The sequence below is a fragment of the Trifolium pratense genome, linkage group LG3 (genome assembly GCF_020283565.1).
Source record: "Trifolium pratense cultivar HEN17-A07 linkage group LG3, ARS_RC_1.1, whole genome shotgun sequence".
Lineage (NCBI taxonomy): Eukaryota > Viridiplantae > Streptophyta > Magnoliopsida > Fabales > Fabaceae > Trifolium > Trifolium pratense.
The window spans coordinates 54,036,869-54,050,093 of NC_060061.1; the positions used below are offsets into that span (position 1 = coordinate 54,036,869).

At 32.6% G+C, this 13,225-nt stretch overlaps 2 protein-coding genes across 7 annotated transcripts; both read left to right on the forward strand.

The window, feature by feature from the left end:
- Positions 1 to 311: 311 nt before the first annotated feature.
- On the forward strand, positions 312 to 5,176 carry LOC123917446 (SUN domain-containing protein 4-like). Of its 6 annotated transcripts, XM_045969169.1 has the most exons (7): positions 603 to 856; positions 1,009 to 1,045; positions 1,278 to 1,467; positions 2,233 to 2,370; positions 2,501 to 3,786; positions 3,908 to 3,993; positions 4,890 to 5,176. In XM_045969169.1, the coding sequence occupies exons 3-7, from the start codon at positions 1,308 to 1,310 to the stop codon at positions 5,134 to 5,136; spliced, it is 1,917 nt and encodes a 638-aa protein (XP_045825125.1). In that variant the 5' UTR covers positions 603 to 856; positions 1,009 to 1,045; positions 1,278 to 1,307; the 3' UTR covers positions 5,137 to 5,176. The 6 variants fall into 6 exon arrangements, with proteins under 6 accessions (XP_045825124.1, XP_045825126.1, XP_045825128.1 ...); XM_045969168.1 differs by lacking the exons at positions 603 to 856; positions 1,009 to 1,045 and adding an exon at positions 312 to 534; XM_045969170.1 differs by lacking the exons at positions 603 to 856; positions 1,009 to 1,045 and adding an exon at positions 369 to 568.
- A 1,064-nt stretch (positions 5,177 to 6,240) lies between these two features.
- LOC123915432 (glycerophosphodiester phosphodiesterase GDPD4) lies at positions 6,241 to 13,111 on the forward strand. Its single transcript, XM_045966543.1, has 7 exons — positions 6,241 to 6,748; positions 6,824 to 6,921; positions 7,721 to 7,781; positions 9,108 to 9,188; positions 10,054 to 10,146; positions 11,552 to 11,641; positions 12,720 to 13,111. Exons 1-7 carry the CDS (start codon positions 6,509 to 6,511, stop codon positions 13,014 to 13,016), a joined length of 960 nt encoding a protein of 319 aa, XP_045822499.1. The 5' UTR covers positions 6,241 to 6,508; the 3' UTR covers positions 13,017 to 13,111.
- Positions 13,112 to 13,225: the final 114 nt, after the last annotated feature.

Consider the following 13,225-nt stretch of genomic DNA (forward strand, 5'->3'; position numbering starts at 1 on the left):
TTTAGAGCTTATGCAAACAACTTATGCAATTTTTATATATTATTATAAGTTTGTCAAGGTAATTTATGATAAAATAGCTTATAAAATTACAATTTTTACTAGTGTGAACTTATAAAATAACATAAAACCGAATTTATATTGCATAAGTTATTTGCATAAGCTCAAAAAAAGCTAGGCCAAACGGACCCTTAATATTAGTTAATTGATTAAAAAGCAAAAGTGAATAAAAAAAGCCTACCCTGTTCAAAAAATTAATTTATTATAAGTCAAAAAAATTAATTTATTTACCCTTGAATATACAGTTTAGTTTCAGCAATAGTAACGTTTTTCGTTGTCCTATATAATGAACAGAGACACGAAGAGAAAAAAATAAAGACTCATTTTTTGAATTTAAAAGAAGAAGAAGAAGAAGAAGAAGTTGACAGTGGACAAGACAACCTGGATTGCTGATTCCACGCGTTGTGTTTTCATTGCTTCTTTCACTCATCTTCATGATTCTCAATTAGATATCATCATCATTCTTCAATCCCAAAGGTCATAATTCAATGTTTCCTTTGAACTATACTATGTATGATGTAGATCCAATATATCAATTTCTTTATGTTTCTGCTTCAATTCTTGTTTTTTCTTAATACCCTTTTATATTTCATGTCTTTTTCTGTTCTTTATATGTTTCTTTTTTATGACCCATTTCAGCATTGTATTGCATATTTGCATGCTTATTGTTTTGCTTCAATTTGAATTTGGATCTTATTTTTGCTGATGAGATTGAATTGAGTTTGTGTATTGGGAATTTGGGTTGTTGAAGTTTTGTCATTATCTTTCTTGGTGACACTTTGCTCCATTTTCTATAAAGGTTATTCTTTTACTTTACTATTAAGATTTGTGATATTTTTGTCCCTTGAAGATTTTCTTAGAATTGAAAATTTTCTCTTTCATTGGTGGAAATGGAATATCTTTATTTTACTACATATACTCTATCGTGGTAAACCGAGGTATCCTCTGCAGAGACTAATCCATCGAGATAATTGAGACTCGTTTAGGGGTTGGCCTCTCTTCTTAGATTTTTTTTTTATATTATTTTATATTTTAATATTTTTTTTATGTTATTTATATATACATTGTGTCCTTGCATTTGTGACCTTACATGGATTTTAGAGCCTTTGTTTATCTGTAACACTTTGATCAACTCAAAAGTTGGTTGAAAATTTGAAACACTTTTACTACATTTTATGAAGCTTTGAATTGAGGAAAAAAGATGTTTTACCTTTCTGCAGAGAAGCTGAACTGAATCGGATTGATGAACAATGCAGAGATCGCGTAAAGCTCTTCAACAAAGAAGAGCTTTAGAGAAGGGTGCAAGTGGGAGAAACTGTCTTTATAAAGTTTCTCTGTCTTTGGTTTTTGCTTTGTGGGGATTGGTCTTCCTTTTCAGCTTATGGATAACTTGTGGCAATGGATATGGAGGTACATTTTGTTTTCTAATCACCTTTTTTATTGAAGATATTGAAGTATTATGACTTTTTTTGGGATTGGTAATGTTAGTTTATTAGTTGATATGTCAGTATTTTCTCGTTTACTCTTGGTCCTCGGGTTGGATACTGAGTGTTAAAAAAAATCTTGTTTATCAGAGTTTGAATCCTGATCCTTTAACTTTTTCAACTTGTTGGTAGATGGCTACATGGCATTGTTTTGTGATTAAACTGCAGTTTTTGCATTAGTTGTCCTATTTGATCTTTTTCTAGAATAGATCTTGAAAATTGTAGAAAATTGATTTCTTGACTTGGAATTTCATTTCATATTTTATTGACAAATGTTGGTAATAAATTTTTTCGGAGAAATTTGTTAGTGGCAGGGATCAAACCCTGGACCTAATGGTTTCACGATGAGTTTATAGGATGAGCTTGGTCCAAATGATTACTGTTTTTTTTTTTTGGCTTAAATCGTTAGAAAACAAGGCAGGTTCCATGATATGCTAGTGGTTGAATTGAATGTAACAACTTATTTACTAGATTTGTAAGTACTGTCTGTGCTTAACGACATAAGCAAGCAGAGGTTCAGATTTGTGTGTTACTGCAAAAAACATTTAAGTAACATTTGGAAAATAATGATTACAACAAAGAAATAATTTAAAAGAAGCTGAAGATTTTAACCTTAGAAATTTTTTATAACAATGATTACAACAAATCAAAATTCTTGGTCTGATTGTCATATTTCACTTCAATTATGTAGCACTTGTTTGGTTCCGCTTGCAATTTGTGATCCTCACATCCCAATGTAATTTACACCGCAATTTTACGAAGCTAGAAATTCAAGCTTCAGTCTCGTCGCACACTGCCATTGTGAGAAAAAACACAAATGTAGTGGAAGGTAAAAGGCTAGAAGTCTGCATGTTTTTGTTTTCTGAAAGAAAAAAAAAATCAAATGCTGTTTTTTTTATATTGTCGGTGCTTGCAAATTAAACCAATTCTTATGTGGTCTGCATATTCTTTATATGTAGATATTTCCGGAGAAGTTCCAGTTGTGGAATCAAACTGGAAAGAAAATGAGCACGGACAACGTAAAATCTCCAAATCGGATGATGAATATTTGACTAAAGGGACTAATGCTTACATTCCTTCTGATACTTTATGCTCTTATGGTGCGAACACTGATGATTTTATCGGTGACTCGCTTTTCGTAGAAGAAAACATGCACTATTTTGATCACTGTGATAAACAAAAGTACATTTCACCTAATAGAAAGGAACATGAAGTTGAGAGATCTGAATCTTCTGTGAAAAATGAAAATGATGTGCAAAAACTTGATCGCTTGTCTGCGGCCGTGCCAATTGGTCTCGATGAATTCAAGAGCAGGGCGATTAGTTCCAAAATTAATTGGAGTACTAGTACATCCGGAAGTGTAATACATAGAGTAGAGCCAGGCGGTGATGAATACAATTATGCTTCATCATCAAAAGGTGCAAAAGTTTTAGCTTCTAACAAAGAAGCTAAAGGAGCTTCTAATATATTAACCAGAAACAAAGACAAATATCTTCGGAATCCGTGTTCTTCGGAAGAGAAATTTGTCGTTATAGAACTTTCGGAAGAAACTTTGGTAGATACAATAGAAATAGCTAATTTTGAGCATTATTCGTCTAACTTAAAAGATTTTGAATTGCATGGTAGTTTGGTTTATCCGACCGATGTTTGGCTCTTTCTTGGGAATTTCACTGCCTCAAATGTGAAACAGGCTCAAACGTTTGTTCTTCAGGAACCAAAATGGGTCAGATATCTAAAACTGAATCTTCAAAGTCACTATGGATCAGAATTTTATTGCACGTTGAGCATAGTTGAAGTTTTTGGTGTTGATGCTGTTGAGAAAATGCTTGAAGATTTGATATATGCTCAAGATAATGTTGAAAAGAAGGTGGCAATAGCATCGTCCGATCGTAACTTGTTCGAGGAAGATGGCGATGAAGATATTTGGAAAATCAATTCTGACACTACTTCAGAAACTTCTTCTGCGAATGATGAAAGTGTAGATAGAAAAAATGTTCCCGATCGGATCGAAGAAACCCGGCAACAAATTGGCAGGATGCCAGGGGATACTGTTCTCAAGATTTTGATGGAGAAAGTTCGGTATCTTGACTTGAATTTGTCGGTTTTAGAGTTGTATTTGGAGGACTTGAATTCTAGATATGTGAAAATTTTCAAAGAGTATGGCAAAGAGATAGGAGAAAAAGATATAGTTCTACAGATGATCAAAGAAGACATTAGGAGTTTCCTTGTCAGACAAGATATTATAGTACGTTAAATTTCTTCGTTGATCTTTTTGTTTTTGGCAATATTTGTATATATAAACTATATTACTTCACTATGTTTTTAGTTTGTATATTGATTATAGAAATATTTGGTTTTCCTTGCAGATGAAAGATGTTGGTGATCTTGATTCTTGGAAGTCCCAATTTTCTGCGCAGTTGGATCATATACAAAGGGACAATGCTGTTTTGCGGTGAGAATTTACAAGTGTTTGTGTTGATTAGTTTAACCACGTTCGTTTGTAGTCCTTTTGTACCCGACTGAATTGGCTTGAATCGTGGTTTTGCCACAGTTGATTCAACTGAATTTTGTTTTTAAATAAAACATTTTAAATACTTTTATTAGTCATCCAGTTAAACCATGATTGAACCATGACCTGGAAGTCTCACTGTTTTGATCTCTGATCCAGTTTGGATAACATTGATGACAACTGACATAGTATGATTAGGTTGACATCAATTTGATCCTTAAAAGATACTAAGTGTCATCAATTTCATCCTCTAAGAATATGACATCAGTAGTTCAATAATAGAACGAAAAAGAGGGCGGACAGTTGCATGATGTACACAGTCTTGCTGTCACAAGTGGATAGGTTGTTTGCGTGATTTGAGCTTGTGACCTGACCTCCAAGTGACAAGGCAGCAACCTTACCGTTACGCTAACTCTTGCCCTCAGTTCTATAATAGAAAGGCGATATAAAAATAAACAAAGGAAGTGATCAAACTAGAGTTGGTTGGACACCATGCTGATCTGAATTCACAAGTCATTGAAACAGTTAATGTTTCTGTTAGAGGTATATAATACAAAAATAATAGGGTAAGTTTTTGAAATATATATTATTTTATAGACAGATGTTAGAAGTTAGTTTGTTAATTAGGTCGAATTTTTAAGCAACAGAGAGATCGAACTCGAGACTTCCTTTTTAATACTCCTGCAGCATTACAGCTCATACATCAAGACTTTTGTTAAAGATATAATTAAATCCTATAATTAATATAAAATCATTTATGTATCTTAGAGAATTTTTTTTTTGAGATAGTTGGATTATGATGATTGCTATTAATTTTATTTATTTTTTAAATAATGCAGGTATGAGGTTGAGAGGGTACTGGAAAATCAAGTATCTTTGGAAAACAAGGGTGTATTAGTCTTTTGTGTATGTGTTATTTTTTCATTGTTTGCTATATTAAAGCTATCTCTAGATATGATTATGAGCATATATAGAGTATTAAGTTTTAATAGAGCAATTAAATCCAGGAAATTTTGCCAAGGTAGTTCTTCCTGGTTTTTCATATTATTGAGTTGTAACATTATTATTTTCATATTAACTTCGTAATAATCCATTTTTAATTTAAGTGAAGATGATTTTATCTTCAGGGGTAATTGTGTTGATTTTATTTTATATAGATTCCAAAGCTTTTTTAAAAGGTTCAGTTAGTGCTTTTTTTTTTTTTGGAGAAAAAATCACACTGTAAGTTTAAATAATGAACTGTTTTCATTTAATTCTAGTTTCTATGCATTACCTTGAACTTGATGTTTTTTTTTCATTGAAAAAACAAACGAAAAATATAATATAGCCCAAATACATCACTTGTGCAATGAATTTAAAAAGATGAAATTTACTTATAAAATACGGAGGGAGGATTTGTGCGAGTGTATGCATCTGTAAAAATAATTGGACACAAAATTCATATACTGCATGACATGACAAATTGACAATCAAAATCTCATGATAACCTTATTTTCATATCTAGTTGTTTCATCAAACACTGTATTGTGACATGATATGATACAATTATCATATTCCAACTCTTATCCTCAATATCAAACTAGCCCTTAAGTTATTGGTGAGAGCTTAGAGTATTCGCAATGCTGAAATCAATCATATATAATATTTTAATAATAGTAATTAATAAGCGACTATTTTCTTCAACTCAGCACCTCAAAAAGAAATTAAGTTATTAAATATGATCCACTACTAATATTATATCATTTATTTTTTGACACAATCCAACTTAATTCATTTTATTCATAGTTATTTCAATACATGGTGGACAATCATTATCTTGGGGACTAGATATAAAATAAGTCGCATTAGTTAAAGTTATGAACTATACGATTTAACTAACCTAACAATAGCTGAAGCTGAAGCCTGAAGCTACAGGGATGATGAGAGAAGCATTGAATTGGCTTTGGCTTCATTATAAGGAGGCTGCTGGTGGAAAGTGATTGCCTTCAAGTTGTGCAGGCCATCAATTCAAACTGAATTTGGTAGCTTGATTAGTATATAAGGTCAGTAAATTGTAAGGTCAGAAAAAATCGTGTATATATATATATATATATATATATATATATATATATGCATACGATTTGTTTGTCTCCTAACATAACTGAAATATTAGTATAAAGATAAATATTAGTATATGAGATATTATTAGATTTGTCTTGACAAGATACACAACTAAAATATTAATGATCAAAATTTTACGTTGACGAGTGTGTAGTAGTAAAATGCGACTTTGAGACGGGACAGGGAGTAAAACAAACTCGAACTTGTGTGATTTATATTTTGTGGAGAGGAAGTAGTTACTACCACCATTGCATATTCTAGAGTTGCTGCTCATGCTGTGGTGCTTCATCTTCCCGGTAACGAAGAGTAACAGAAAAAAATTAGGGATTTAGAATTCAACAATCAAGTACTAGCAACAATGTTGTATAAATCAAGAGATTCAAAATTAAGATCAAGATCAAGATCAATTTCAAGAAGATTATGTTCACGGAAGGTGATGATTTTGTGTCTTGTATTTCTAGCTATTTTGCCTCCAATCTTCTTCCATTTCCGTCTCCGTCGTTTCCATCAGATTCAACTCCGGAGATGCGGTTGGGTTAACAATCCTCCTCTTGTTTGTGCTCACGGCGGTGATTCTTCCAACGCATTCCCTAATACCGTACGTATTCTTCTTCTTCGCTTTCAAATTCAAATTGAAATGTAAATTCGAATTGAAATGTAAATGCAAATGTAGATCGCTGCATATGTCTCTGCTCTTCAATCTCGAGTTGACTGTATTGAGATCGATGTTTCTCGTTCTTCGGACGGAGTTTTGTTCGCTCTCCATGATAGGTAGGTAGTACATTCATAATTTTCTTCTCAATTATTTATATAGTAATTTAATTATTTGAGAAATAATCTAATTGTTGATATGATAGATGATAATTGAAGAGTTTAGGTTATGTTTGGTTAAAACCAGCTGATAAACTAGCTTGGAGCTGCTAAGCTTGCAAATTGAATTTGAAGATTGGTTAAATTTGCGGTTAGACTAACTTATTATTAAATGACATAAAAAGACCCATTTAGTTAATATTTAGGCTTTGTTTGGTATAAAATAGCGGATAACTGATAAGTGAGCATATAGTGAATGACTTCTAAGCTAGCTTATAGCAGAAACAATAGCTGATTAAATTTATAGTGTTTGTTAAAATTGGTGGTTAAACTAACTTATAAATATAAAATGACAAAATGCGGTAAAATTTGTAGTATTCGGTAAAATCTTCAGTTGAGCTAGCTTATAATAGCTAAATTAAAATTCATAATAAAATGCAGTTTAATGGCTATGTAGTAAAACAATATTTATTTACACAATTTTCCAATCATATCACACTCTAAATATTTGTTGAGATATTTTAAGATATGATATAATATAACAGAGCATTATAGTGAAATATCATTGAACGATTGTTTTAAATTTTGTTACATAAATTCATAAAATAGAATATGGAAATAGAAAATATTTTCTAAAAATGATCAGGTCCTGTATTTTCCTATTTTATATTTTATTTATCTAACTCTTAATAAAATCTCATTTTATGTAGTTGTAGCTTTATAGTCACTTTTGAGATTAATTCTCATATAATGCAGGCAGGGATTTGCAGCGGTTGTCTGGAAACACGAGTTCTAGAGTTGGTTACATGAGCTCAAAACAGGTGACACTGGAACATCATTTCATTTTCATTTTATCTGTAACCTATCATAAATGTTGCTATTGTTTTCTTGTTGTGATTTCCAATTTTATTTTCCTAAAATTGTATGTAAGATTTTCTTATTAAGAGTTTGGTCAGCTACCACTCTAATCTATTAGAGTTGGAAGTGTTTCACATACAAAGGATACTCAAACACTCACACTTAGAGTAAAGAATCACACAAAAGAAAGTGTTGAATCAATTGAACTGAATGCGAGGATCATTTCTTATATTAGATGTATTTCTATCAAGCACAAGTATTGTTACAATGATGCGTACTTAGCACAAAACAAGTTTTTCAATGTAACTAACTTTTAATTACTTAGCAGATTGGGATTAATTACAACATAATCAAGTTGGTTGCTAACATGGGTATGAAGAAGAAAAGAAAAAGGAACATATATGTAGTTTATATATTGAGTTTTTCTATTTATCAGTTGTTTGCCTAAGTGTTTGGGTCAGTATAACCTACCCGCTGTGATTGACATGAAGTTCTTAAATTTATCATTGTTAGTAGAATTGTTGTACTGACAATATAAGCTAGGAAACATTAAATCAAAAGATAAATCAACTGTTCACTTGACATGATCCCTTAATGGTAGTTTGGGAACATTATCATGATTATCAAGTGTGAAAGAAAGCTTTTCCGTATGTTTCTATCCCTGTATGTGCATACGTGTGCATGTAATTATTTTTTTCTTTAGTGCACTGATTTCCAGGAAACAACCATCACCTCTGGACATATTTGGGTTTCAAACATGTTAGATATAAAATATCATTCATTTGTCATCTCCAAATAGTTTAAACATTATGGATTCATGTAGTCCAGAATTTTGTTCGTATGTCCCTCTTTATTCTATATAAAGATTAACTTTCAACACATGGTATTATACTTTCTTCATGCTTCAAGTGGAAAGAGCACTAGCATGAGGAGGTTTATTACCATGAAGCCGTTCATGTGCCTTCACCCATGGGATAATTGGTTCATGACTAGAAATTTTGACAGTGCTCTAGTTGAATTAGCTGTAAATTTTGGCATGTTATATTTTTCTTAAATGTTGATCGTTGAACGATATTAAGCCTCTTCAGAGTTTGTGGGATTGCTTTTGGCAATATTGACATTTGTATTTGATGAAACAGAGAAAAGAATGCATTATATGGGATAATTTATTCTAAAGTAGTTGATACAAACTTTTTAAAATCGTTTCCTTTTGTTATATTTTCTTTGCTTTATTGAGAATTGTGTTAAAAAGAGTAACATTGACAAGTGTGTTCTGTTTATTTCTGTAGATAAGAGAGCTTAGTGCTTCACATCAATCTACTGATAAGGTTAATGATGAAAGCATACCCACAATTCAAGATGCTCTGATGGTATGATTCAGGATTCAGTAAATGCTATTCCATTCTCTTTGTTCGGTTCACATGGGAAGGGCTTATGATGAGGGGAAAGGAATAATATACTTTATACACCGTTATAATATTTCATGTTACATTTTATGTAAGGATATGTTTAAATTAATGTAATTAAAATACTTAACCCATTTTGTCTCCCTTTAAATCCTCCAATATTGGAGGGGAGCTGATAGAATGTTACCCAAGCCCAATCCAAGTGAAGGGGATGTGTTAGTGGGCGTGAACCTTGCTAAGTCCAAGGTTTAGAGAGTTTATGAGAGGAAGAAGAAGAGAGAGAGGAGTGGAAGCAGTAGAGTGCCAGCTGGCCAGTTGGTTAGAATATTCTCCTAATAAGTTAGGAGTAGGGGAAATGAAAAAATCATCCAATCATTTGCTTTCTTACCTTTACTGTTAGGCAGTTAGAGAATAGTTTTCTCTGCTGAGGACCTATCAGCTCTGAACTATCTTGTATTCTGGTTTCCATAATTCCATAGTAGTCAAATAATTGCTTCCACCAATCCTACTTTGTTTTACCCTTTACTCTATCAGGAGCCAAATTTGAGTGAGGAATTTTGCTCCCCTTTCCTCCAAATTGTTGGATCAAATCCATTTCCCTCTAGACAACCAAACACCCTGGAAAGGTTTTGCTTGTAGGTATATATGGTTCTTGATCCCATTTATAGATTTACTATTGAACCAATTTTGGTTTGCATGCTGTCCTTGGCTGTATAGCCTGTATTCATATTCTGTCATTGTTGACAATTTTTTCCCTTATATGTTTTACTTGTCTTTTGAATATTATTATCATTTTTTTTAACTGTAGTGAAACTGTACTTTTTTCTAGTTGGCTGCAAGTTCTGTACGAAAGATAATTCTAGATGTTAAAGTTGGACCCCCGTTGTATGAGAAAGGGCTTGCCAAAGATGTTCTCTCTATTGTAAGTATGATGGTTCTGTCCATTCCCCATTGTATGTTACATTTCGATACAACCTCTAGCTCATGTAGAAGTTAACCTTGCTTTGTATTCTCATATTTTCAATATATGTTCTCTCTTATGGAGACATTAAATATAAGATTTTGAAATAAAATGAATTGCAAAAGCTATTTCAACTTATGTGTCAAACTATTAGTTGAAACACTAATAGATAGGAATAGTAAATTTTATTCAAATCAAATTCCAATCCATCTCAGTTCAATTTTTGTTATAAATGTGATAAGTATAGGCCTAAGTGTGTCTATGTTCTGTTAATATGCTAAAAAGTTAGATAATTGGGAAATAAGGCATGTTGCTAATGAATAACAGGGGAACCTTAAAGAGTGATCTGTCTTGTCATTTGTATAGACTCGGGGCCTGTTAGTCAATTAGGGTAGTCTAGAGTCTCTCGAATACTCTAGGAATAATCCATAATTAGGGGTTTTCCCCAATGTTGGCATAATATTAAACCAGTTGGTTCCTATCGAAATGTAACTTCCATACGGGTAAAATACATTTTTCTGTTTGAAATCAGCGCCCACTACCACAAACTTAATACACCAAGTTCAAAAGCCAACAAAACCCACTTCTATCTTGATTCTAGTTGAAATGTTACTTTCTCCATTATGCTGGTTTGGATTTCTCCCAGTGTTCATTCATTGTGTATCTCCCTTTCTTTTTCATCATTACCTTCCCCCCTGTATGGTTGCTTAAATTCAAAATCAAGTAACACACGAGTTCTACTACTACTACTACTACTACTACTACTACTATCTTGTTCATCTTTCTATTGAAACCTGACATAACTCCTCCTATACCTCCTAATTAGTTGTGGTAGCATGACTTTAATATTGACTACATTCTTTTTTCCTTCATGGTCTTCAATTTACTGGGTCATTTATGGCTTGCAAGTAAATGGAGAAAGAAAGAAATTAATGAGCTGGTCTTGATGGAGAAATTGGGAATCTACGGACTAGCTTCTTTACCTACATCCATCAAAGTAAGATGTGAGAACCCTTTGCCTACTTTGCACCACTTGTAGCTCTTCTTATGTAGCGTATCTTGTTCATTTAACATCATACTAGCAAGAATATTTTTTGAGTTTTCGTTAATGCCCGATGGTAGAACTTTCTTCTACAAGATGCCACACAAAATTATGTTAAGTGTTCTACATTGTATGGGATGAGGCCTGAAAATGTGTTTATAAGAGGTGGCAGTAGTCCTCACCTTACAAGCCAGTTTTGTAGAGGTTGAGTTAGGTCCAACCTAAATTCTAAGAGCTTATGATACATTGTATAAGATATTTTCTTTAAAATATTTCTACTTTTGCAGCAATGAAATTTCAAAGTGTAAACACAATCTCTTTCAGGTGGAGCAGGCAGAGTGCAGAAACTGCATTGTATGGGCTAAAAGTGACAATTTAGCAAGAGATGTCATTAAACTCTCATCAGAAATTGCAGTAAGAAGCAATTCATTTAGCTCAATTTGCAAAACTTTATCTATTTGTATGGCTAGAATTACCGATGAAAATTTGTGCTGTCTTGTGTCATGGTTTTTCCTATACTGTAATGTTTTTTCTTTAGGCCTCTTTTCATTTTAATATGGCAAGGGAAAAGGAATGTGCCTTATATTCTAAACAATTGATTGGCAGGGGAACATAAGAACAAAAGCTTGTACAGAACTTTTGGGTTTTGGCTGCACCATATACTTATATACATGCTCAGCATTAATTTAAGGCTGTTGTTATCAATGATTTAATATAAAAAGTGAATGAAGTAATGCGTGAGTGCGTGACAATAACATCATGTTTCTTAGGAATACAGCAACATTCTTTCAGAAAAGCATGGAAGGTCTAGTTTGGTGCCCAATCTGGTCTATTAGAATGTTGAATATTTAGTATTCCCGAAGTATTAACTATTAAACTGTGTTTAGATACTATATTAGACATTTTATACATTCTTTTTGTAATAAGTAAACTTGTACCACTTTACGAGTTGAGTCTAGGAGATTTCCATAAGTATGATGACAACCTTGTTTAAAATTGAGTCTAAACCAGTCCAACATCAACCCAAACTATTAGCCACCAAAATAAATAACTTGCCGTATGACAGTGTAATACTAAATGACTATCTGCACAAGTAGGAGAAGATCATAATTCCAAACATTAGGTGAGTTTTTTGTGATTTTTCCTTTTGGATGGTAATCCTGTTAATAAATATTCCAGTACAAATGAAAGACTTAACCTTAATTGGAGAGTTCGATTTTCAAATTAATGTAGCAAAATGAAGATTACCCTTGTTTGGAGATTACCCTTGTGTGGAAAAAAGATTCATGTCACTCCGCATGATTATTTATAAGAACTGAATTTAAGCCTTTACATTTGTTATGGCTGATTAATTTTTGTATTGATTAATGAGAAGTCATTCACATCATTACATGGCTACAAGCTGGAATTTTATTGTAGATGTGTGTGGCTTTTACGTAGTTTCTCTCGTGTCTTCAACATCTTCCACACAATTTAATTTGGGATTATGCAGGTTGGCTATATAGTCATGATCGAACCCTCTACAGGGGCTAGATCAACATTGTTGAGGATAAAAGGTGCCGAGGTTGTTGGTGTCTACCACCCATTGATTGATGAAAATCTTATGAAAGCTTTGCACAGGAGGAGAAAAAAGGTGTATGCTTGGACTGTTGATGATGCAGAATCCATGGAAAGGCTATTGTTTGAGCATGTTGATGCTATTGTTACGAGTAACCCAACTTTACTTCAACGCCTAATGCAAGATAGCAAAACACAATGTCTGGAAGAAGGTTTTTCATTACCAGACTAACATTTGTTTCAAAACATACATCTCTGATTAAAAGATTCCTTGTACATTGTGATTTGTAATGAGCATAATACCAATCCTATGTGTAACTTTCATTATTTTCTTTACAAATGGACGTTATTTTACTTTTTTTAGGCAGGATATCAACTGTCAGATTGGGAAAAAAAAATTCACATGGCATCAAAGATGGGACCACATTCAAAACAAAACAA